The sequence below is a fragment of the Staurois parvus genome, unplaced genomic scaffold (assembly GCF_062004578.1).
Source record: "Staurois parvus isolate SC_StPar_1 unplaced genomic scaffold, SC_StPar_1.0 ptg000151l, whole genome shotgun sequence".
NCBI classification, from domain to species: domain Eukaryota; kingdom Metazoa; phylum Chordata; class Amphibia; order Anura; family Ranidae; genus Staurois; species Staurois parvus.
In genome coordinates, this window is record NW_028317947.1 from 12,842,501 (window position 1) to 12,866,242 (window position 23,742).

The following is a 23,742-nucleotide window of genomic DNA, read 5'->3' on the forward strand; positions in this document are numbered from 1 at the left end:
GCTATTGACAGTTGACATCAGCAGGAACTGTACTAATAATGGCTGGAGCCTTCACTCTCCTCCATATCTTAAAGCCTGCTTCTTTAACAGCAGTATTGAGACTGATGACAAGGTAAGTGAATAGCCTAGCAGTAGTAATGTCTTCCCATTCACAGGGAGGTTGGATGGAAGGAGTTAATGATTTCCATGTTTATTGCAGCTGGCATTATAGGGACAATATACCCAGAGTTGGAGTTGTAGACCACCTGACAATTCTTATACGGTATCTCTCTGGGTCTGTAGTGGTGAGATCTCCGCACTTGAGTTCCCTGGTGTGCACATCTGCTGTGGCCTCGATAAAACCTATGAATATATCAGTTTTATTTTATATTATGGAGGAGGAGGAACTGTAAGATGCAAAAGATGGATAAGAGCATCTAAACCTCTGAGGTGAACAGAAAGAGAGTCAGATTTATGATAAGAAGCTCTCAATGGTATATCCTAGGCAAATAGGAAGCCAAGATCCAACTCCTTTCTCCGGGCTCTGCCTATCATTTTAATATGACATTTGGATGGATTGACTCTTTAAGGGATTTTGCACTTTTGTTAAGAAAGGTGAAATCCCTTTATCTGTGGTGTAGTAGTGAGCAGTAATGGTCCTCCATTCCTCCCCAAGAATCATTGCGGTTCTATAAAAGGAGCTGCATCTAGACCAGAAAGTCAAGACACCTTTCATCCTAGAAGCTACTGTAAGGGCCACCACATAAGTAAAAATCCAGGGATATGGTGCTACTCTTGACACCCAGTATTATTCAACTCTATTCCTGAGAGCCCAGGCTGTCAAGGCCCCATTCCCACTCTGGGTTCAGAGGAGAATTATGCAGAAAGTTGTTTTGGAGATCCATGATTCCTGTCAGGTAAAGCCCAATTTAAGCTGTGATGAAACATTAAGTTGGATCCCCCAGCAGCTCCTTAAAGCAGAACTAAGTCTTCCTATCCTATACATCCAAGGAATCTGACATCTTGATCTGCACTTGCCATGGTGCTTCACACGTGATCAGTTATGACATCAACCATTTGATGGCTTGACAGCTTGGCTGAGAGCACAAGCGACCATGACAGTGATCATTCATGGCATGCTTTGCATGTAACTGTTTTTGGAAACTGTTGAAAGGGTTTAGTTCCCAGATTAATTTGGGGGGAAAGTAAAAAAGCTCCAGCTGATATACTTACCCAGATCCAGAGATTTGGTGGCACTCATCTTCCTGATTGAATGACGCACATCATCATTCCGCTTGCTTCTTGTAAGCCAGGGTCTCAAGGCTCTACCTCCTCCTGGGCTCACAGGAGAATGCTGCAGATAGCTGTGCCAGAGATCCATAGTGCTGCTCTCACACAGAGCACAGTGATCTGGATCTACAGTAATCTGAAACTTCCCTGCCTTTTACTCCAAACTGACAAATGGTGCTCAGGGAGTGTAGGAAGTGTTGGACGGTGGGAGATCTGGACTGCTGAGCTCTGGTTGAGAGACCAGTCATCCATGTCTCCAGTGCTGCCAGCTCAGAACAGCTTGATGTACGGCTGAAGCAAAGGTATATAATTCTTTATAGTATAAAAATCGAAGCTTGACTTTTTGTTTTGTCAGTATAGTTTTGTTTTTACTTTTGGGCTAAAGCCTAAAGCAGATTTTCATTTCTGCAACCAGTAGCGATTTCTGCTCCTTCTTATGTCTGCCTTATGGTGCCATCACACTCCTCACTATTACCTGTCTATTGCCCAATCCCATCCTGAAATGCTATTATCATTGTCCCTAAATCCATCCATCTCTATACTCCATCCATCTCTATACTCCATCCATCTCTATACTCCCACTTGTCCTTTTCTCCTGCAGGATATTTGCTCTACTCAATGAGCAAAGATGTGGACTATGGGAGCACTCTTCACATCCTCTAGCCGTGCCCATGCTTGCCTCTGCCTTGCTGTCTCTGCTCCCTCCAGACCAAAGTCCTTGCGGAGTGCAGGCCAGTCTCTTCCTCCAGATCTTCTTCCCCTCTCTTTGTTGCAACAGACATCCTCTTGGTGACCACCTCTGTGATCGTCTGGTAAAAGATCTAGCTGTTACCCTCCCCACTTTTTGTTCCAGTTTACGTCTCTTCACTATGCATCCTGACTCCGCAGTTACTGACAACAGCGTGGTGGGAGCTGGTTCAAAGCTAACAGACTGAAAATTACTAGCAGACAAAACAGGCAGGGAGATTTCACACTGAAAAGACTGAGCTCTTAATACTGACAAAAGATATGCAAAGAAGCTAGGAGTCTACTCTCTGTGTATAGAAGGAGGGCATATCCTCTTCGCTCCTTTCCTGCACATACTGCCTATTGTTATACTTTCCACATCTCTGTCCTACAAATACTGCCCACTGCCATACCTTTTGAACTTCTCTCCTGTACATACTGCCCACTGCCATACCCTCTGAACTTCTCTCATGTACATACTGCCCACTGCCATACCCTCTGAACTTCTCTCCTGTACATACTGCCCACTGCCATACCCTCTGAACTTCTCTCCTGTACATACTGCCCACTGCCATACCCTCTGAACTTCTCTCCTGTACATACTGCCCACTGCCATACCCTCCGAACTTCTCTCCTGTACATACTGCCCACTGCCATACCCTCTGAACTTCTCTCCTGTACATACTGCGCACTGCCATATCCTCTGATTCCTCTCCTGTACATACTGCCCACTGCCATACCCTCTGAATTCCTTTCCTGTACATACTGCCCACTGCCATACCCTCTGAATTCCTCTCCTGTACATACTGCCCACTGCCATATCCTCTGAATTCCTCTCCTGTACATACTGCCCACTGCCATATCCTCTGAACTTCTCTCCTGTACATACTACCCACTGCCATACCCTCTGAACTACTCTCCTGTACATACTGCCCACTGCCATACCCTCTGAACTACTCTCCTGTACATACTGCCCACTGCCATACCCTCTGAACTACTCTCCTGTACATACTACCCACTGCCATACCCTCTGAACTACTCTCCTGTACATACTGCCCACTGCCATACCCTCGGAATTCCTCTCCAGTACATAGTGCCCACTGCCATACCCTCTGATTCCTCTCCTGTATGTACTGCCCACTGCCATACCCTCTGAATTCCTCTCCTGTACATGCTACCCACTGCCATACCCTCTGATTCCTCTCCTGTACATACTTCCCACTGCCATACCCTCTGAACTTCTCTCCTGTACATACTGCCCACTGCCATACCCTCTGAACTTCTCTCCTTTACAAACTGCTCACTGCCATACCCTCTGATTCCTCTCCTGTACATACTGCCCACTGCCATACCCTCTGAACTTCTCTCCTGTACATACTGCTCACTGCCATACCCTCTGATTCCTCTCCTGTATGTACTGCCCACTGCCATACCCTCTGAATTCCTCTCCTGTACATACTGCCCACTGCCATACCCTCTGAACTTCTCTCCTGTACATGCTGCCCACTGCCATACCCTCTGAATTCCTCTCCTGTACATACTACCCACTGCCATACCCTCTGAACTTCTCTCCTGTACAAACTGCCCACTGCCATACCCTCTGATTCCTCTCCTGTACATACTGACCACTGCCATACCCTCTGAACTTCTCTCCTGTACATACTGCCCACTGCCATACCCTCTGAACTTCTCTCCTGTACATACTGCCCACTGCCATACCCTCTGAACTTCTCTCCTGTACATACTGCCCACTGCCATACCCTCTGAACTTCTCTCCTGTACATACTGCGCACTGCCATATCCTCTGATTCCTCTCCTGTACATACTGCCCACTGCCATACCCTCTGAATTCCTTTCCTGTACATACTGCCCACTGCCATACCCTCTGAACTACTCTCCTGTACATACTGCCCACTGCCATACCCTCGGAATTCCTCTCCAGTACATAGTGCCCACTGCCATACCCTCTGATTCCTCTCCTGTATGTACTGCCCACTGCCATACCCTCTGAATTCCTCTCCTGTACATGCTACCCACTGCCATACCCTCTGATTCCTCTCCTGTACATACTGCCCACTGCCATACCCTCTGAACTTCTCTCCTGTACATACTGCCCACTGCCATACCCTCTGAACTTCTCTCCTTTACAAACTGCTCACTGCCATACCCTCTGATTCCTCTCCTGTACATACTGCCCACTGCCATACCTTCTGAACTTCTCTCCTGTACATACTGCTCACTGCCATACCCTCTGATTCCTCTCCTGTATGTACTGCCCACTGCCATACCCTCTGAACTTCTCTCCTGTACATGCTGCCCACTGCCATACCCTCTGAATTCCTCTCCTGTACATACTACCCACTGCCATACCCTCTGAACTTCTCTCCTGTACAAACTGCCCACTGCCATACCCTCTGATTCCTCTCCTGTACATACTGCCCACTGCCATACCCTCTGATTCCTCTCCTGTACATACTGCCCACTGCCATACCCTCTGAATTCCTCTCCTTTACAAACTGCTCACTGCCATACCCTCTGAATTCCACTCTTGTACAAACTGCCCACTGCCATACCCTCTGATTCCTCTCCTGTACATACTGCCCACTGCCATACCCTCCGAACTTCTCTCCTGTACATACTGCCCACTGCCATACCCTCTGAATTCCTCTCCTGTACATACTGCCCACTGCCATACCCTCTGAATTCCTCTCCTGTACATACTGCCCACTGCCATACCCTCTGAATTCCTTTCCTGTACATACTGCCCACTGCCATACCCTCTGAATTCCTTTCCTGTACATACTGCCCACTGCCATACCCTCTGAACTACTCTCCTGTACATACTGCCCACTGCCATACCCTCGGAATTCCTCTCCAGTACATAGTGCCCACTGCCATACCCTCTGATTCCTCTCCTGTATGTACTGCCCACTGCCATACCCTCTGAATTCCTCTCCTGTACATGCTACCCACTGCCATACCCTCTGATTCCTCTCCTGTACATACTGCCCACTGCCATACCCTCTGAACTTCTCTCCTGTACATACTGCCCACTGCCATACCCTCTGAACTTCTCTCCTTTACAAACTGCTCACTGCCATACCCTCTGATTCCTCTCCTGTACATACTGCCCACTGCCATACCTTCTGAACTTCTCTCCTGTACATACTGCTCACTGCCATACCCTCTGATTCCTCTCCTGTATGTACTGCCCACTGCCATACCCTCTGAACTTCTCTCCTGTACATGCTGCCCACTGCCATACCCTCTGAATTCCTCTCCTGTACATACTACCCACTGCCATACCCTCTGAACTTCTCTCCTGTACAAACTGCCCACTGCCATACCCTCTGATTCCTCTCCTGTACATACTGCCCACTGCCATACCCTCTGATTCCTCTCCTGTACATACTGCCCACTGCCATACCCTCTGAATTCCTCTCCTTTACAAACTGCTCACTGCCATACCCTCTGAATTCCACTCTTGTACAAACTGCCCACTGCCATACCCTCTGATTCCTCTCCTGTACATACTGCCCACTGCCATACCCTCCGAACTTCTCTCCTGTACATACTGCCCACTGCCATACCCTCTGAATTCCTCTCCTGTACATACTGCCCACTGCCATACCCTCTGAATTCCTCTCCTGTACATACTGCCCACTGCCATACCCTCTGAAGTCCTTTCCTGTACATACTGCCCACTGCCATACCCTCTGAATTCCTCTCCTGTACATACTGCCCACTGCCATATCCTCTGAATTCCTCTCCTGTACATACTGCCCACTGCCATACCCTCTGAACTTCTCTCCTGTACATACTACCCACTGCCATACCCTCTGAACTACTCTCCTGTACATACTGCCCACTGCCATACCCTCTGAACTACTCTCATGTACATACTACCCACTGCCATACCCTCTGAACTACTCTCCTGTACATACTGCCCACTGCCATACCCTCGGAATTCCTCTCCAGTACATAGTGCCCCTTGCCATACCCTCTGATTCCTCTCCTGTATGTACTGCCCACTGCCATACCCTCTGAATTCCTCTCCTGTACATGCTACCCACTGCCATACCCTCTGATTCCTCTCCTGTACATACTGCCCACTGCCATACCCTCTGAACTTCTCTCCTGTACATACTGCCCACTGCCATACCCTCTGAACTTCTCTCCTTTACAAACTGCTCACTGCCATACCCTCTGATTCCTCTCCTGTACATACTGCCCACTGCCATACCCTCTGAACTTCTCTCCTGTACATACTGCTCACTGCCATACCCTCTGATTCCTCTCCTGTATGTACTGCCCACTGCCATACCCTCTGAATTCCTCTCCTGTACATACTGCCCACTGCCATACCCTCTGAACTTCTCTCCTGTACAAACTGCCCACTGCCATACCCTCTGATTCCTCTCCTGTACATACTGCGCACTGCCATACCCTCTGATTCCTCTCCTGTACATACTGCCCACTGCCATACCCTCTGAATTCCTCTCCTTTACAAACTGCTCACTGCCATACCCTCTGAATTCCTCTCTTGTACAAACTGCCCACTGCCATACCCTCTGATTCCTCTCCTGTACATACTGCCCACTGCCATACCCTCTGAATTCCTCTCCTGTACATACTGCCCACTGCCATACCCTCTGAATTCCTCTCCTGTACATACTGCCCACTGCCATACCCTCTGAATTCCTCTCCTCTACATACTGCCCACTGCCATACACTCTGAATTCCTCTCCTGTATATACTGCCCACTGCCATACCCTCTGATTCCTCTCCTGTACATACTGCTCACTGCCAAACCCTCTGAACTTCTCTCCTGTACATACTGCCCACTGCCATACCCTCTGAACTTCTCTCCTGTACATACTGCTCACTGCCATACCCTCTGAACTTCTCTCCTGTACATACTGCTCACTGCCATACCCTCTGAACTTCTCTCCTGTACATACTGCCCACTGCCATACACTCTGAATTCCACTGTCCAACCCTCTGCACTCTCAAACACATAGTGCCTGCTATCGTACCCTCTGCACTCCTCTCCTACACATGCGATCTATCATAACCTCTGGATTGCTCTCCTACACATACGATCTATCATACCCTCTGCACTCCTCTCCTACACTTGCGATCTATCATAACCTCTGGATTCCTCTCCTACACATACTATTATACGCTGTGCACTGCTGTCCTACACATACTATTACATGCTCTGCACTCCTCTCCTACAAATACGATCTATCATACCCTCTGCACTCCTCTCCTACACATACGATCTATCACACCCTCTGTACTCCTCTCCTACACATACAATCTATCTTACCCTCTGCACTCCTCTCCTACACATATGATCTATCATACCCTCTGTACTCCTCTCCTACACATACTATTATACGCTCTGCACTCCTCTCCTAAACATACGGTCTATCATACCCTCTGTACTCCTCTCCTACACATACTATTATACGCTCTGCACTCCTCTCCTAAACATACGGTCTATCATACCTTCTGCACTCCTGTCCTAAACATACGGTCTATCATACCCTCTGCACTCCTCTCCTACACATACTGCCTGCTATCAAACCTTCTGCTCTCTTCTACACACACAGCATGCTGTCTTACTCTCTTCACTCTCCTACACACAGTGCACTCCTATAAGCACACTTTTGCTAGTAAAAAAAAAGAAAATAAGGGTTCAATCAGTCATTTTAAAGGTCAAATTTTAATTGCCTACTGACTGTTTAAAATACTGTATATGTATTCATAGAATATTGGGTGGAAATGCTGATATTCCCAGCACGAGATAATTCTCTCTTCCTAGACCATGACTACTTCCCACTAAAAGTACTACACGCTACTGAACCTCAATCATTACATTAGCTTCGTATCATGAACCTCGGATGTTTCTCGCTCCACGCGGTTTGCATTGGAAAATGTCATATAGAATTTTGCAAGCTGCTGGCAGATGTTGGCATGGTAACTTATCAATTTATTTGTACTTATATATCCACAGGAGTCAGTTCCCTAAGGAAGAGACCCAAACAATCTGTGCGATACAGTAATTCTTAGTTGTGGGTTTTTTTTGGTCATAGCTAGTGGCAACCATGTTTTATCCTTTCACTAATCTGTCCAAAACTAAAAAAAACCTTTGGCTTAGAAATACTTTAATAAAGTGTTAAACTATATGTCTGGGTTAAACAAAAAAACATATTTGAGACATTTGCAATTTATGTATACTTCTTCAAATGTAGAAAAATAATCCTTGATCCTGCCGGAAATCCAGGGAGCTCCTGACTTATTGAAGTAAGCTATCAACTCTACCTCTGCTGTTCTCAGCCCTGCCTACGTTTTGCTCTAAAGAACACATCTTCCTTATGTTATGGAGATAAGAAGAAGGGGAGATGTTCTGTAGTCTAACCAAGGAAAACTCTGGCAAAACTGGTATTATTGCTTGTGTTTTCAGTCCAGCAGATGCAGAGTTGTCATATCACTAAAGGAATTTCTGGGAGATCTAATGCATTTTTCTGGAACACAACCCCAAACCCTTGCGTTAATAACCACTTATATCATCTCCCCTACTGATTACTTTCTACATATGCGTATTTCACATTTTCTAAAGGTAACCACCAAATCCCCAATGTATATCCACCCCCAATGTATATCCACCCCTGTTCTTGGCAGTTTTTTACTAATCCTTTGCTTCAAACTACGAGTATTTACTTGTTTTACTCTCTCTTTCAATGCAAAAAGACCTTTTACAAAACTCCTCCTATGAAACAATGGGACCTAGATTTACATTCCACGTTCTCAGACTCTCAGTGGCTAAGAGATCTGCATTACTCCTGTTCCACTACCCATTGCGTGAACCATTGGGAACTATACTAAAAGTTTGTCTCTAGGTGGTATCTCACCCCCTACAGACTTGCAAAATTTTCCTCTAACCACTCTTCTCTGTGCTGGTGGAGTTGTGGTCAAGTGGGCAATATCCTCCATATTCCTTGGACTTGGTCTAGTCTTGTCTGGAGTCAGACATTTCAACTGATATCTAGCATTACTGGAATAATTCTGTAAAAACGCCTTGCAGAAGGGGCGAAACGTGTTGACGCATTTCCGGCTTCACCGTCCAACGTACCACGTCACTTGCAGTGAGTGGAGTGCACGCCGGCGTGCGGTGCTCTCAGGGGCCATCTTGCTGGAGGGTGGATTCTTACATGCTGTCGTCTATCGCTCACTGTGAGATCTTTACCCTGGTGATGTGGTGTTCTGGCTCCAGATAAACAATACATGCCGATTATATTCTTTTAAGATGTGAGTGGTTTGGTATTTGCATTGATCCTGTTTGAGTCTTGCAGTATTACACTATATACATGTTTTTCCTTGCACCAATCATCTTTCTATGGCGAGAGATCTCTGGTGGTCCTGGAGGTTGGAGGCTGATTTTAACTACGGTTTGGAATACTGAGGCATATATCTATACCTGCATTTGGGGATTTCCACCTAAACCTGGTGATTGGAGACTGAGTTGAATGGGTCTAGGATTTCAGAACCCATAATTTAAGGCATTTTTGTTTCACCAATATCTGGTGAGTGCGGTATGTGATCTTAGCACAAACGTCAGTGAACACGGGTCAGGGGTCTTGGAATAAGGACTTTCAATTTCACTCTACTCACCATATTCATTTCTAAAAAAAAAAAATTTTTGGAGTGGGACTATCCAATTAATATTATATATATGTTTTTTTGTATGTTTTTTTATTATTTATCATTTATTCTTTTGAGTATTTATTTGCGCTGTTTTAATGTTTTTTGTTATTTTATTAGTGTTTACACTAAGGAGCAGCAGCATTTATTTGGGTATTTATTTGGGAATTATTTCACAATTTTTAGCACTGGTGATTTTTTATATATATTACTGGAATAATGACCACTCCTGATCCAACCTTAGTACTACTTAATCTGGGTATTGAATGTTTCCCCAATCAGTACCGCGCAATAATAACCCAAGCTCTTTAAACTCATTAATTACCAGATTATGGAAAAAGGATCTTGCGTCCAATATCTCAGAACTCGTTGCCCTAATAATGTTTCATTATATATACGGAAAATCCCTCACTATCAGAGCTAACACACTACCTAGATTTGAGTGGGCATGGAAGTGTTGGGTTGATCGGATAGATTGATACGTATGTTCTTTTTTGGATGTTGCCATTTACTATTCTAGTTTGACTCAATTTATCAGTTTATCATATTAGTCAATTTATTATTTCTTTTGGTATCTTCCTCTTATCCAACTACTTTGGTTCAAATGCCCTTCAGGATTTCATTCTGAATGCATATTGCTCAGCTGTTTTATATCCTTTGAATGTTACCTCACTTTCTAAACTCAATAAAAATCTTATCGATGAAAAATAATATATTTTTCTGAGTAAATAAGTTATAAGGTAGAGTCTATTGAATGATGTAATTGCCAAAATGCAACATGGACACCTTGGTCTAAATGGCCATGTAACAATATTTTGTTAGCGATCTCAGCCCTTTTTATAGAGCTGGGGATTCCTAGCCAGTAAATGAATGGGGCCAGGTGATGCCATTGGTTGCTATGCATCTGACAGGTGATGGGAACCCATTTCTTCCTTAAAAAACATTGACTGGAAGAAGGCTATCATAGATAGAAGTAGGAATACCACCACTATATATGATGGTTGGCTCCCAGTGAATAAAAACGTCCAGTGTGCATACAAGCACCCAAACAGCTAACTTGTGTTTGAACCAAACCTTGAGCTGATTTCTCAGTGACACATTGCTGTTAGCAATCCAGAGCTTTTTCCGTTTGTATGCAGTTCTACCTCCTCTCTTTTTAATCTAAAAAAACCTTTTACGTACTACACTAATGCAAAATTACTTTAGAAGATAGGTTTGCTGTAATGCACCCTTTCTGAGTGGCACATACTTGAAGCCTACACAATGCTGAGGACTCTCTTCCTGCATTTGGTCAATCAGAAATCCGAGAAAAGAGTGTGTCACATGCCCCACATATCTGGAAATATTTCGCCAAGCAAATTAATGGGAACATAGAAAAGGTGGAAGCAAGCTGCTGCCAAAGTGCTGAACAAGTGTAAAGGTCAGAAAATCTGATTTCTCTGACCTCGTCTGAACAACATGATATGGAAGCCAGAGACAGCCAGAGAACCCTAGAATATCCTTTCTCAGCCATTTCAACACACAGGAACCATTGAAATTACTTTCAGGTCTTAGAGAACCCCTGCTTAAAAATACTATATCGACAACTCATTATACATTAGTGTGATGGTCAGTAGGAAGAATGCTTCTTACACTTTTGGTCATTGGGAAGAATTATCCCCTTACAGATAGCTAAAAAGATCAATGGTGTCAGTGGGAACTTATCTGAGAGGCATAAAGTTCTCATTGCTCAGGGAACCCCTTGCAACTAGAGATGAGCGAATCGAACCTGGCGAAGTGGAATTCGTTTTGAATATTAGGAAAAATTCGATTCGCGTCGAATCCGAATATTAGCAAACTTCGGATGCACGAATCGAATTTTCCCCGATCCGCCGGCAAAAAGTGTCCCTGCAGAGAGCTCCGCTATTTCTGACAGTTCTCTGACAGTTCCTTCACATTTACAGCAGTTGAAACATTGTATCTATTTGTTTCCATTTAGGATACAGATGTTTTTATTCGGAAACAAATAGATACAATGTTTCAACCGCTGTAAATGTGAAGGAACTGTCAGAGAACTGTCAGAAATAGCGGAGCTCTCTGCAGATACACTTTTTGCTGGAATGGAATTCTTCTTCATCCTTATCCTACTTCTTCTTCTTCTTCTTCATCCTCATCCTACTTCTTCTTCTTCTTCTTCATCCTCATCCTACTTCTTCTTCTTCTTCATCCTCATCCTACTTCTTCTTCTTCTTCTTCTTCATCCTCATCCTACTTCTTCCTCTTCTTCTTCATCCTCATCCTACTTCTTCTTCTTCTTCTTCATCCTCATTCTTCTTCTTCTTCATCCTCATCCTACTTCTTCTTCTTCTTCTTCTTCTTCTTCATCCTCATCCTACTTCTTCTTCTTCTTCATCCTCATCCTACTTCTTCTTCTTCTTCATCCTCATCCTACTTCTTCTTCTACTTCTTCTTCTTCTTCATCCTCATCCTTCTTCTTCTTCTTTTCATTCTTCTTCTTCTTTTCATTCTTCTTCTTCTTTTCATTCTTCTTCTTCTTCTTTTCATTCTTCTTCTTCTTTTCATTCTTCTTCTTCTTCTTTTCATTCTTCTTTTCATTCTTCTTCTTCTTCTTTTCATTCTTCTTTTCATTCTTCTTCTTCTTCTTTTCATTCTTCTTTTCATTCTTCTTCTTTTCATTCTTCTTCTTCTTCTTTTCATTCTTCTTCTTCTTCTTTTCATTCTTCTTTTCATTCTTCTTCTTCTTCTTTTCATTCTTCTTTTCATTCTTCTTCTTCTTCTTTTCATTCTTCTTTTCATTCTTCTTCTTCTTCTTTTCATTCTTCTTCTTCTTCTTTTCATTCTTCTTCTTCTTTTCATTCTTCTTCTTCTTCTTTTCATTCTTCTTCTTCTTCTTTTCATTCTTCTTTTCATTCTTCTTCTTCTTCTTCTTTTCATTCTTCTTCTTCTTCTTTTCATTCTTCTTTTCATTCTTCTTCTTCTTCTTTTCATTCTTCTTCTTCTTCTTTTCATTCTTCTTCTTCTTCTTCTTCGTCGTGCCCCGTGACTGCCCAAATGAGTGAAGTGTGCGGTGATTCTAAGATCGACGGCACTCATCTGCATGTCATACTGACTGACAGTATTATTTCTCTTCCCCAGCAGACTCCAAGGGCATTTAAATTAAAGGTACAGTGTTCTGCACTAATATAAAGGCTCTCTGAAGCCTAGAAACCCTTTTAATAAGTTAAATTCGCAGCGAATAAATTCGCATCGAATCGAATTTATTCCGAAAATTCGGCGAATCAGCCGAATCGAATTTTTGAATAATTCGCTCATCTCTACTTGCAACCTTTGGGGGAACCATGGAACCCTGGTTGAGAAATGCTGTCCTAGAAGATTGACAAAAATAGTCCCTGTATTATCTCAGTACGTTTTGTTTAAGAAGTAAACGCAAAGTAGAACTAAGAACCAAATAGAATAACATGAAACATAAAACCTTTAGTGTAGTGTAGAGAATTGGAACAAAATTCCCTTCTTTAATCATCAGTAACAAATAACACATTTAGGTCATCTTCTCCGAATCCAATAAAATGAAATACCACTTGGATTTATGTCCCTGCTATTGTCATTGAAAACCACTCAAAGCTATTTTCTTTGATATTTTGTCAGTGGAGGTCAATTGTTTTCTCTGTTGTGGATGCACTACCTGCAGTTTCCACCATTTGTATTGGCTGAAAAGTAAAGTGTATGAACATGAAATAACATTATTGCTCCGTTTCTAAGTGGATGACCTAGATCTGGGATTCTCAGACTATCTAAACAAAAATACAGTTTATTGTTGAATGTTGTTCGAAAGTAGTTCAGGATTTCTTTTGCATTTAACATTCGATTGTGGAATGAATGGACTTTACCAAATGAAAACCACATACACTGTTAGAAATGTATACATTCAAGTAAAGTTTTCCATCCTGTGCCCCCAAATTTTTCTTATCAATGTGGTCACATACCAATGTCAATTTGACCCCACTAATGATTAGAAAAACAAACAAATGTTGTTACAACATTCCCACAACAAAAAAATGTCAAATTAAATTCTACTAGTGTATACCCAACTGAAGGCCAGTGGGAATAGAAAATATCCTAGGATTGGTCAATGGGAGTAAACAATGACCCAGGCTTGGTGGTCAGTGGGAATAAAAAATATTGCGGTATTAATGAGAAAGAGAAATAAAAACCTATTGCCTGTGGTTAGTGAGTGGAGGACTCCAAGCTTGGTGGAGGTTCAGAATCAATTCAATAATTTATTTAGCTATTGATTTTTCTGACAGCCCAGACAACTTCAATGAGCAAGCCTTTGTCTATAATTTTGTGAAGATTTAAAATCCAGGATTGACCACCCATCCAGATTCATCCAGCACTATAAATCTAAACCCTAATGATAAGGGATTTTTGCAAAACCTCTTGAAACAAGTTGGCGGTCAACTCTTGATAGACCTTTTATTGTGATACATAAAAGTAAATATCTGGCTATGGCTTGGGATTCTCTTCCCCTCACTCCATTGTAAGTGAAAAACCTTTACATGCTCAGAAAGCTGAAGTCTCTAGCCTCAGAATAAAGCAGGAATATAGCAAGGAGAACACGACAACCAAGGTCTACTTGTGCAAGAACCATTTTCAATTGCGGACATTCTTTCTGCTTACAAAAAAAGATGTTAATTTTATTGGCTGGATGAATTTTTCTCATTGAATGTTCTTCATCTGTCCTTCCTAGCAAAGTAAAAGAACAATGGATTGAATAGTAGTGGAATGTGTCTAATTGTTGTCATCATCTATATTTATTCTAAATGGGTGACAATGTATTTATGTTTTAGAGAGGACATTTCTACACAGTGAAGATCCTGTACACCTGTGGATATGCTGCTTCCCTGCTGGCGCTGGTTAGTGCCATCAGCATCTTCTCCCTCTTTAGGTGAGTGCACCTTATTTCTTTCTTTCATATGGGAGCTTAAAATATTATAAAATCCATAACAGCAAAATTAGTCTGAATATGTCTTGCTATACTCACTGTGGTACCTAAGGAGTTAATCCTCTGCATTGTGTAAAAAAGGCTGTTTGATCGTGTCTTCTCTGATCCTCCCTTTCTTCTACTGTACTTAATATAACTCCTGGTATAACAGAGGCTTGGAGACAAGCTGTACATGCTCAATTTGGTGTGTATTACTACAGAGTTTATTTTTACTTGGGAGAGTGCATGTGATCAGCACTGGGCCAGTCAGCACTGTCCAGACTGAGGGTCAGAGGTCCTGCAACCTCATAGGGGAGAATGAAAACTCCTACAAGCTTTAACAAATGCTCAGTTGGACACTGATAGAAGTCACAAGACTGCTATATACTGAGAAAAGGTATTTAGCAGTTTATATTTACTAAAAAAAAAAATTTAATTTCTATGTTCTATGTACTCTGGGAGACCAGAGTACTGTTCTCTAAACTTCATATATTATAATTATTGCAATTTTGAAAAACAAACCCTTTATGGCAAAGGCCCCTTTCACACAGGACGGACTCATCAGCGGATTCGCTTGCTCAGTGGGCGATCTATCTGCTGAGCAAGTGGATGACAGGTCTGTGTCCGCTCTGCTGCTGCAGAGCAGCTTTCTGTCCTCAATGGGCAGTCAGATGGAAAAGGACTGCCTGTCCGTTTCCATCCGACCCGATCCAATAGACAGAAGGGGAATTGGATCCTCATTCATCTCTTTTTTTGCGGGTTGGATCGGAATGAATGTCAGCAGATGTAAACGGACACATGTCCGTTTACACCCGCCGCTCCATAGAGGATAATGGAGGTTCCGATCGGGTCCACCTGAAAAAACGGGCAGTTGGACCCAATTGGAACGTCCATGTGAAAGGGGTCTACGAAAACTGTTTATGAAGTCTCCATTACTCTAATTGTCAGGCACATGAGAAAGAAATTAAATAATTTGCACTGTGATCTTTCCTTCTAAATTCATACCTGAGTTGGTCTGAATCAGGGAAACAAAAATCAGCTTCCATGATGCAATAGGAGCTCTTCTTATTCTAATCTATGTAAGCTGTGTCATACTTTAGCAAAGACACAGTCATAGAATTCAATGACTAATCTGGCCTTACACCAGTAAAATTTTTAGTTCAAAATTTTTTTTTGTTTTTGAACATTCATTTTGATTTTTCGATAGTCATAATGACTATAATTTTTAACCATAGTGATAGATAGAATTGAAGGAGTAGGATGGGGAATTTTTCTTGAATGAACAAAATTCCAACAGTGAATATAGCTTTAAGTTTGGAAATTTCCTTCCTTCCAAAATCAAAAATTAAAAGCCAACAAAATATTAAAGTGCTTTCGAACAACATTCATCAAGTCTTTGATGGCATTTTTTAATGTACTGATGGGATTTTGCAGATGAACATTCCTATGAAAATGTACCAGCCTGTCTTGTCAGTACAGTCGATAATGCCACTAAAGACTAGACCAAGGTTTCTCAACCAGAGTTCTCCCAAAGGTTGCTAGGGATTCCTTGAGTAATAAGCAATTTGTGCCTCTTATATAAGTTCCTACTCACACCATTGATCTTTTAACCTCTTTGTAAAGTGGTAATTCTTTCCAATGACCACAAGTATAAGAAGCATTCTTCCCAGTGACCATCAAACTAATGTATCATGAGTTGTAGATAAAGTGATTATTAGCAGGGATTCCCTGAGACTGGAAATTTATTTCAAGGGTTCCTTTGTGTTGAAAAGGTTGAGAAAGGCTGAACTTAACGAATGCCATTTGATAGTATTTCAAAATTGTGTTTGCTTTTAACATTTGATTTTTGGAAGGAAGGGAATTTCCCAAACCAAAAATACATTTGATGTTAGAATTCATTTGAGAAAGATTTTTCATCTCATACCTTTTTTTTATATACAGTCAGGTCCATAAATATTGGGACAGCGACACAATTCTAACATTTTTGGCTCTATACACCACCACAATGGATTTGAAATGAAACGACCAAGATGTGCTTTAACTGCAGACTGTCAGCTTTAATTTGAGGGTATTTACATCCAAATCAGGTGAACGGTGTAGGAATTACAACAGTTTGCATATGTGCCTTCCACTTGTTAAGGGACCAAAAAGGCGATCAAATACCACCAAAAGAAAGCTCAATTTGTGGGGAAAAAAAGGATGTAAATGTTTATGTACCATATTGCATGACCACGCAATTGTCCGTTAAACTAGCGCAGCACTGTATAGCAGAAAAATGGTGTAAATTGCAGTATCTATACCATAGTTTGTAGACGCTATAACTTCCACACAAAGCAATCAATATACACTCATTAGGATTTTTTTTACCAAAAACATGGAGCAGAATACATTGTGGCCTAAATTTATAACCAACTTTGAGTTTACTATATATTTTTTATAGCTGAAAGTAAAAAATATTGTTTTTCTTCAAAATTTTTGGCTTTTTTTGTTTATAGCGTGAAAAATAAAAAGCGCACAGGTGACCAAATTACACCGAAAGAAAGCTCTATTTGTGTGAAAAAAAGGACGTAAATTTCGTTTGGGTGCAGCATTGCATGACCGCGCAATTATCAGTTGAATTAGTGCAGCGCTGAGTAGCAAAAAGAGGCCTGGTCATTAAGGGGGGTAAATCCTCTGGAGGTCAAGTGGTTAAACACGTGATTTATTGATAAGAACTAAAATACAAAGGAATAGAATCAAATGAAGGGCATGTCACAAGAAATGAAGCGTGGTCCAGTCAAGGATGTCTGGTGGGGACTGTAGACCTCTAGGTGGCTGTTGGCTGAAGCTGTGCCTCTTCCTCAGAGGAAGGCGTGCTCCCTACTACAGCTCCAACTTTACAAGTAGTCCTTCTGCATTGTGCTCAGTTTGATGCTGTGGGATCATGGGTCAGCAAGCCCAGACCACGAACTACCAGCCACCTGGCCACGATCTACTGGTTGCTGACCCTCGTTCTATATTGTGTGCTTGCCTCAATTCAGAGCACTATGTGCCATTTTCCTCTGCTGTCCTGTACTTCTGTTATAAGCATGAGGGCACAGCCTGTGATTGACAGCCTCAGCTCTGTTTCTGTGTTCTGTGTGAAGTGGGCTGTGCCGCTCCTTCCAATCAGCTCTCAGAGCTCTCATCACTGATGTACCTTTAGCTCCCTGCCCCCTGCCTTTCAGAGAGATGCTGTGTAAAGTCTGCACTTTGAATGGATGTAGGAAAAAGTCAGCTCTAGATAAATAAGTACAACTTATGTAGGAAGATTTATTTCATTTCTGTGTATCACCTGAGGCCAATCACTTCCGCTTCATCAACTTTCTGAAGGAAAACAAAAATTAAAGAAAATTGACTTTGCCTTCACACTGTGCATTCTCAAATGTAATTCTGTAACACAAAGTCTATCACTTGATCTACTTTTATTGTCCTTGTAATCTGAAGACATTTACATAAGGCACCAATCAGCAACGGGCTGATCAGCTATGCTGATGAGCTGTAGATGGTACAAATAATCAACATTAAATTAAGAAGTGTTTTCATTAAAGAATACTGGAACTGATAAGAAAATAAGTATTCATGATTTGATTTCTCGAGGGGAGGGGGGATCATTTCTTCTTGAGATTATTTTTCTTTTACAGTCCCAGTTTCCCAGCAGTATACAGAATTAGACTCTTGATTGACACTCACTCATGGTCCATTATTTTGATTTATCAGGTACGGAATCGCCAGTGCATTAGACAATGACTCACGGGAACACTATAAGACTCTATAGGCCATCGGAACTCCATGTTCTCCGTCTGACACTGCTTAATGAACCTTAGCACTTCTTAAAATGCAAATAAGCGCAACACGAGGAGAACTCTTAATTCTTCGCCTGGCAGATGGATACAGAAGAAATTGCCTGCCTAAAGTGATAATAAAGTGGTTAGGTCCCACTGAGCTCATCCGTAACACAGAGCTTCTTATGGGAGGCTATACCTGTCTTGTCTAATGCTGCCTGATCATGTCTACCTGACAGTACTCTAATTAGGGTAGATAGGATACACACGTAAAGGCATCCCGGTAAAAGAAATGCCTGCTCTTCAGGATTTTCTTCTAGCTGCTCTTAATGGGATCGATAAAATAAGATCCAACAATGCAGCTCTATAGCATAATGACACAAAGTGTTTTTTTTATATATTATTAAAAAATATGGTTCCCCGAGGAGAATATTTGAACAGCAGTTTACGGTTTTAATATTGTCACTTAAAGTATAAAATAACAGAATAACAGAGATATGTACTTTGATGGGTGACAATTTTCAGAAATCAAAATGAATAGAAAAGGAAAAGGGATAAAAGGCGGAGATTGGCCTTCAGCAACATTCATAGGGCTCTGGAATGGGCTAATTACCAGTGACAGAGCTATCTGTTCTACTCGGTGCCCGGTGACAAGGTAATCTTTTCCATTAAAGGTGTCCATTCCCAGAGGGGTAATGGCCAAGTAGAAAGGGGGAGAAGGTTCTATATAGGAGCAGGCTCAATAACACAATGACGAGGACAAGGGATGTGTACTAAATCCAGTGTTTTCTGAGGTTTAAGCATGCAATGAGTTGGCGCAAATTTAGATGTCCACAATCAGGTCCATAGCCCCACTAGGGGGTGGGGAGTAGAAGAGAAAGGGGGTGGGGGTGGGGGGAGGGTTATCAGGGACTACTTGCTAGATCCAGTAGAGAGTCCACGGGGGCACCAGAACGGTTAGTACCTCAAGTCAGCCTTCAGGGTAGAGTAGAAGCAGGTCTCCAATCAGGGTAGAGTAGAAGCAGGTCTCCAATCAGGGTAGAGTAGAAGCAGGTCTCCAATCAGGGTAGAGTAGAAGCAGGTCTCCAATCAGGGTAGAGTAGAAGCAGGTCTCCAATCAGGGTAGAGTAGAAGCAGGTCTCCAATCAGGGTAGAGTAGAAGCAGATCTCCAGTCAGTGTAGAGTAGAAGCAGGTCTCCAATCAGTGTAGAGTAGAAGCCGATCTCTAGTCAGTGTAGAGTAGAAGCAGGTCTCCAGTCAGTGTACAGTAGAAGCAGGTCTCCAATCAGGGTAGAGTAGAAGCAGGTCTCCAATCAGGGTAGAGTAAACGCAGGTCTCAGCCAGGGTAGAGTAGAAGCAGGTCTCCAATCAGGGTAGAGTAGAAGCAGGAACCGGTCAGTGTAGAGTAGAAGCAGGTCTCCAATCAGGATAGAGTAGAAGCAGGTCTCCAATCAGTGTAGAGTAGAAGCAGGTCTCCAATCAGTGTAGAGTAGAAGCAGGTCTCCAATCAGGGTAGAGTAAAAGCAGGTCTCCAGCCAGTGTAGAGTAGAAGCAGGTCTCCAATCAGGGTAGAGTAGAAGCAGGTCTCCAATCAGGGTAGAGTAGAAGCAGGAACCAGTCAGTGTGGAGTAAAAGCAGGTCTCCAATCAGGGTAGAGTAGAAGCAGGAACCAGTCAGGATAGAGTAGAAGCAGGAACCAGTTAGTGTAGAGTAGAAGCAGGTCTCCAATCAGGGTAGAGTAGAAGCAGGTCTCCAGCCAGGGTAGAGTACAAGCAGGTCTCCAATCAGGGTAGAGTAGAAGCTGGTCTCCAATCAGGGTAGAGTAGAAGCTGGTCTCCAATCAGGGTAGAGTAGAAGCAGGTCTCCAATCAGGGTAGAGTAGAAGCAGGTCTCCAATCAGGGTAGAGTAGAAGCAGGTCTCCAATCAGGGTAGAGTAGAAGCAGGTCTCTAATCAGGGTAGAGTAGAAGCTGGTCTCCAATCAGGGTAGAGTAGAAGCAGGAACCAGTCAGTGTAGAGTAGAAGCAGGTCTCTAATCAGGGTAGAGTAGAAGCAGGTCTCCAATCAGGGTAGAGTAGAAGCAGGAACCAGTCAGTGTAGAGTAGAAGCAGGAACCAGTCAGTGTAGAGTAGAAGCAGGTCTCCAATCAGGGTAGAGCAGAAGCAGGTCTCCAATCAGGGTAGAGTAGAAGCAGGTCTCCAATCAGGGTAGAGTAGAAGCAGGTCTCCAATCAGGGTAGAGTAGAAGCAGATCTCCAGTCAGTGTAGAGTAGAAGCAGGTCTCTAATCAGGGTAGAGTAGAAGCCGATCTCCAGTCAGTGTAGAGTAGAAGCAGGTCTCCAGTCAGTGTACAGTAGAAGCAGGTCTCCAATCAGGGTAGAGTAGAAGCAGGTCTCCAATCAGTGTAGAGTAGAAGCAGGTCTCCAATCAGGGTAGAGTAAAAGCAGGTCTCCAGTCAGTGTACAGTAGAAGCAGGTCTCCAATCAGGGTAGAGTAGAAGCAGGTCTCCAATCAGTGTAGAGTAGAAGCAGGTCTCCAATCAGGGTAGAGTAAAAGCAGGTCTCCAGCCAGGGTACAGTAGAAGCAGGTCTCCAATCAGGGTAGAGTAGAAGCAGGAACCAGTCAGTGTAGAGTAGAAGCAGGTCTCCAATCAGGGTAGAGTAGAAGCAGGTCTCCAATCAGTGTAGAGTAGAAGCAGGTCTCCAATCAGTGTAGAGTAGAAGCAGGTCTCCAATCAGGGTAGAGTAAAAGCAGGTCTCCAGCCAGTGTAGAGTAGAAGCAGGTCTCCAATCAGGGTAGAGTAGAAGCAGGTCTCCAATCAGGGTAGAGTAGAAGCAGGAACCAGTCAGTGTGGAGTAAAAGCAGGTCTCCAATCAGGGTAGAGTAGAAGCAGGAACCAGTCAGGATAGAGTAGAAGCAGGAACCAGTTAGTGTAGAGTAGAAGCAGGTCTCCAATCAGGGTAGAGTAGAAGCAGGTCTCCAGCCAGGGTAGAGTACAAGCAGGTCTCCAATCAGGGTAGAGTAGAAGCTGGTCTCCAATCAGGGTAGAGTAGAAGCTGGTCTCCAATCAGGGTAGAGTAGAAGCAGGTCTCCAATCAGGGTAGAGTAGAAGCAGGTCTCCAATCAGGGTAGAGTAGAAGCAGGTCTCCAATCAGGGTAGAGTAGAAGCAGGTCTCTAATCAGGGTAGAGTAGAAGCTGGTCTCCAATCAGGGTAGAGTAGAAGCAGGAACCAGTCAGTGTAGAGTAGAAGCAGGTCTCTAATCAGGGTAGAGTAGAAGCAGGAACCAGTCAGTGTAGAGTAGAAGCAGGAACCAGTCAGTGTAGAGTAGAAGCAGGTCTCCAATCAGGGTAGAGTAGAAGCAGGAACCAGTCAGTGTAGAGTAGAAGCAGGAACCAGTCAGTGTAGAGTAGAAGCAGGTCTCCAATCAGGGTAGAGTAGAAGCAGGTCTCCAATCAGGGTAGAGTAGAAGCAGGTCTCCAATCAGGGTAGAGTAGAAGCTGGTCTCCAATCAGGGTAGAGTAGAAGCAGGAACCAGTGAGTGTAGAGTAGAAGCAGGTCTCTAATCAGTGTAGAGTAGAAGCAGGAACCAGTCAGTGTAGAGTAGAAGCAGGTCTCCAATCAGGGTAGAGTAGAAGCAGGTCTCTAATCAGGGTAGAGTAGAAGTAGGAACCAGTCAGTGTAGAGTAGAAGCAGGAACCAGTCAGTGTAGAGCAGAAGCAGGTCTCCAATCAGTGTAGAGTAGAAGCAGGTCTCCAATCAGGGTAGAGTAGAAGCTGGTCTCCAATCAGGGTAGAGTAGAAGCTGGTCTCCAATCAGGGTAGAGTAGAAGCAGGTCTCTAATCAGGGTAGAGTAGAAGTAGGAACCAGTCAGTGTAGAGCAGAAGCAGGAACCAGTCAGTGTAGAGCAGAAGCAGGTCTCCAATCAGTGTAGAGTAGAAGCTGGTCTCCAATCAGGGTAGAGTAGAAGCAGGTCTCCAATCAGGGTAGAGTAGAAGCTGGTCTCCAATCAGGGTAGAGTAGAAGCTGGTCTCCAATTAGGGTAGAGTAGAAGCTGGTCTCCAATCAGGGTAGAGTAGAAGCTGGTCTCCAATCAGGGTAGAGTAGAAGCTGGTTTCCAATCAGGGTAGAGTAGAAGCTGGTTTCCAATCAGGGTAGAGTAGAAGCAGGTCTCCAATCAGGGTAGAGTAGAAGCTGGTCTCCAATCAGGGTAGAGTAGAAGCATGTACCTCTGAAACACCAGAAAGAAGAAGAGTCAGTAGCATTAGCAGGGGACCCAAGAAGATGAGGATCTGGGATGCTCTGTGCAAAACCATTGCACAGTGGGAAAAAAATGACTTTAGAAACACTTTAAGCAGTTGCAGCAATGGCTTTTTTTTTCTTTTGGGATAAAGGTTTTACATAAATGAATAAAAGCTGATCATTGTAAGCACTCCTGTCAGTGTTAAATGGTTTGTCCCAACCCTCTAACTGACACTTTTGCTATATAACTTGGTTTGTTAAAGTTAGTTAAAAAATAAGAAACTTACTGGCAGGATCACCAGGTGAAAAAAAGAAAGAGGCTAAAAAATAAAACTAATGCAGCTACCACATCTAAGAATTAGAAAGCTGCACTATAATGCATGTATGTTTTTATGTTTAATACTGCTTTAAGCAGGACAAAAACCAGTAGAATTTAGCTTTTTAGCATTTTTCATTTTGCGGAACGTTTGTTTAATTTTAAAATGGTTAGTGGGGTCAAATCTTGAGATAACTGGAATATTATTCTAAAACAAACAAAATCCTAGCTGTGGATGTGGTTTTCACATTTTATTTGCATATTGTAATAAAAGTTGTTTATTACATCTGGGATTCCATTCAGATAGCAGGTGTGGATTAACTTTGAAGGGTGTTTGAATGAAATTAGTTGATTCGATGACAGAGAGAATATTCCAAATAACTATTTTTCAGAATTTCCATGCAAAAGATGGGGCAAAAGTCTAACCACATATGGCCAGCTTTAGGTCTTTGTAGCTGCCTACATCCCTATCAGTAACATTTCTCTTCTCTACCTGACCCCAGACACACAATAGGAGGTTAGTGGATACCTATAAAAATTAGGGCGACACTTGAAAAGGTGCCCCTATTGACAGATCTCCCCTTTATTCTTTTTTCTGTTGACAACCGTAACATTTTAGATATTCCCAATGAGGAATGGAAAAAGTAGAAAGGAGGACCATCAGGAGATTGGTCAAAATGTAACAAGGAACTGTGGCT

At 42.9% G+C, this 23,742-nt stretch overlaps 1 protein-coding gene across 1 annotated transcript in view; it reads left to right on the forward strand.

Annotated features, from left to right (window-relative positions):
- The window catches only part of LOC149464490 (vasoactive intestinal polypeptide receptor-like), a 99,177-nt gene that overhangs the window by 32,664 nt on the left and 42,771 nt on the right, over window positions 1-23,742 (forward strand). Inside the window, exons 4-5 of the mRNA XM_089674462.1 lie at window positions 12-112; window positions 14,553-14,650. Coding sequence (XP_089530588.1) covers window positions 12-112; window positions 14,553-14,650 — 199 coding nt within the window. The remainder of the gene's footprint in view (window positions 1-11; window positions 113-14,552; window positions 14,651-23,742) is intronic.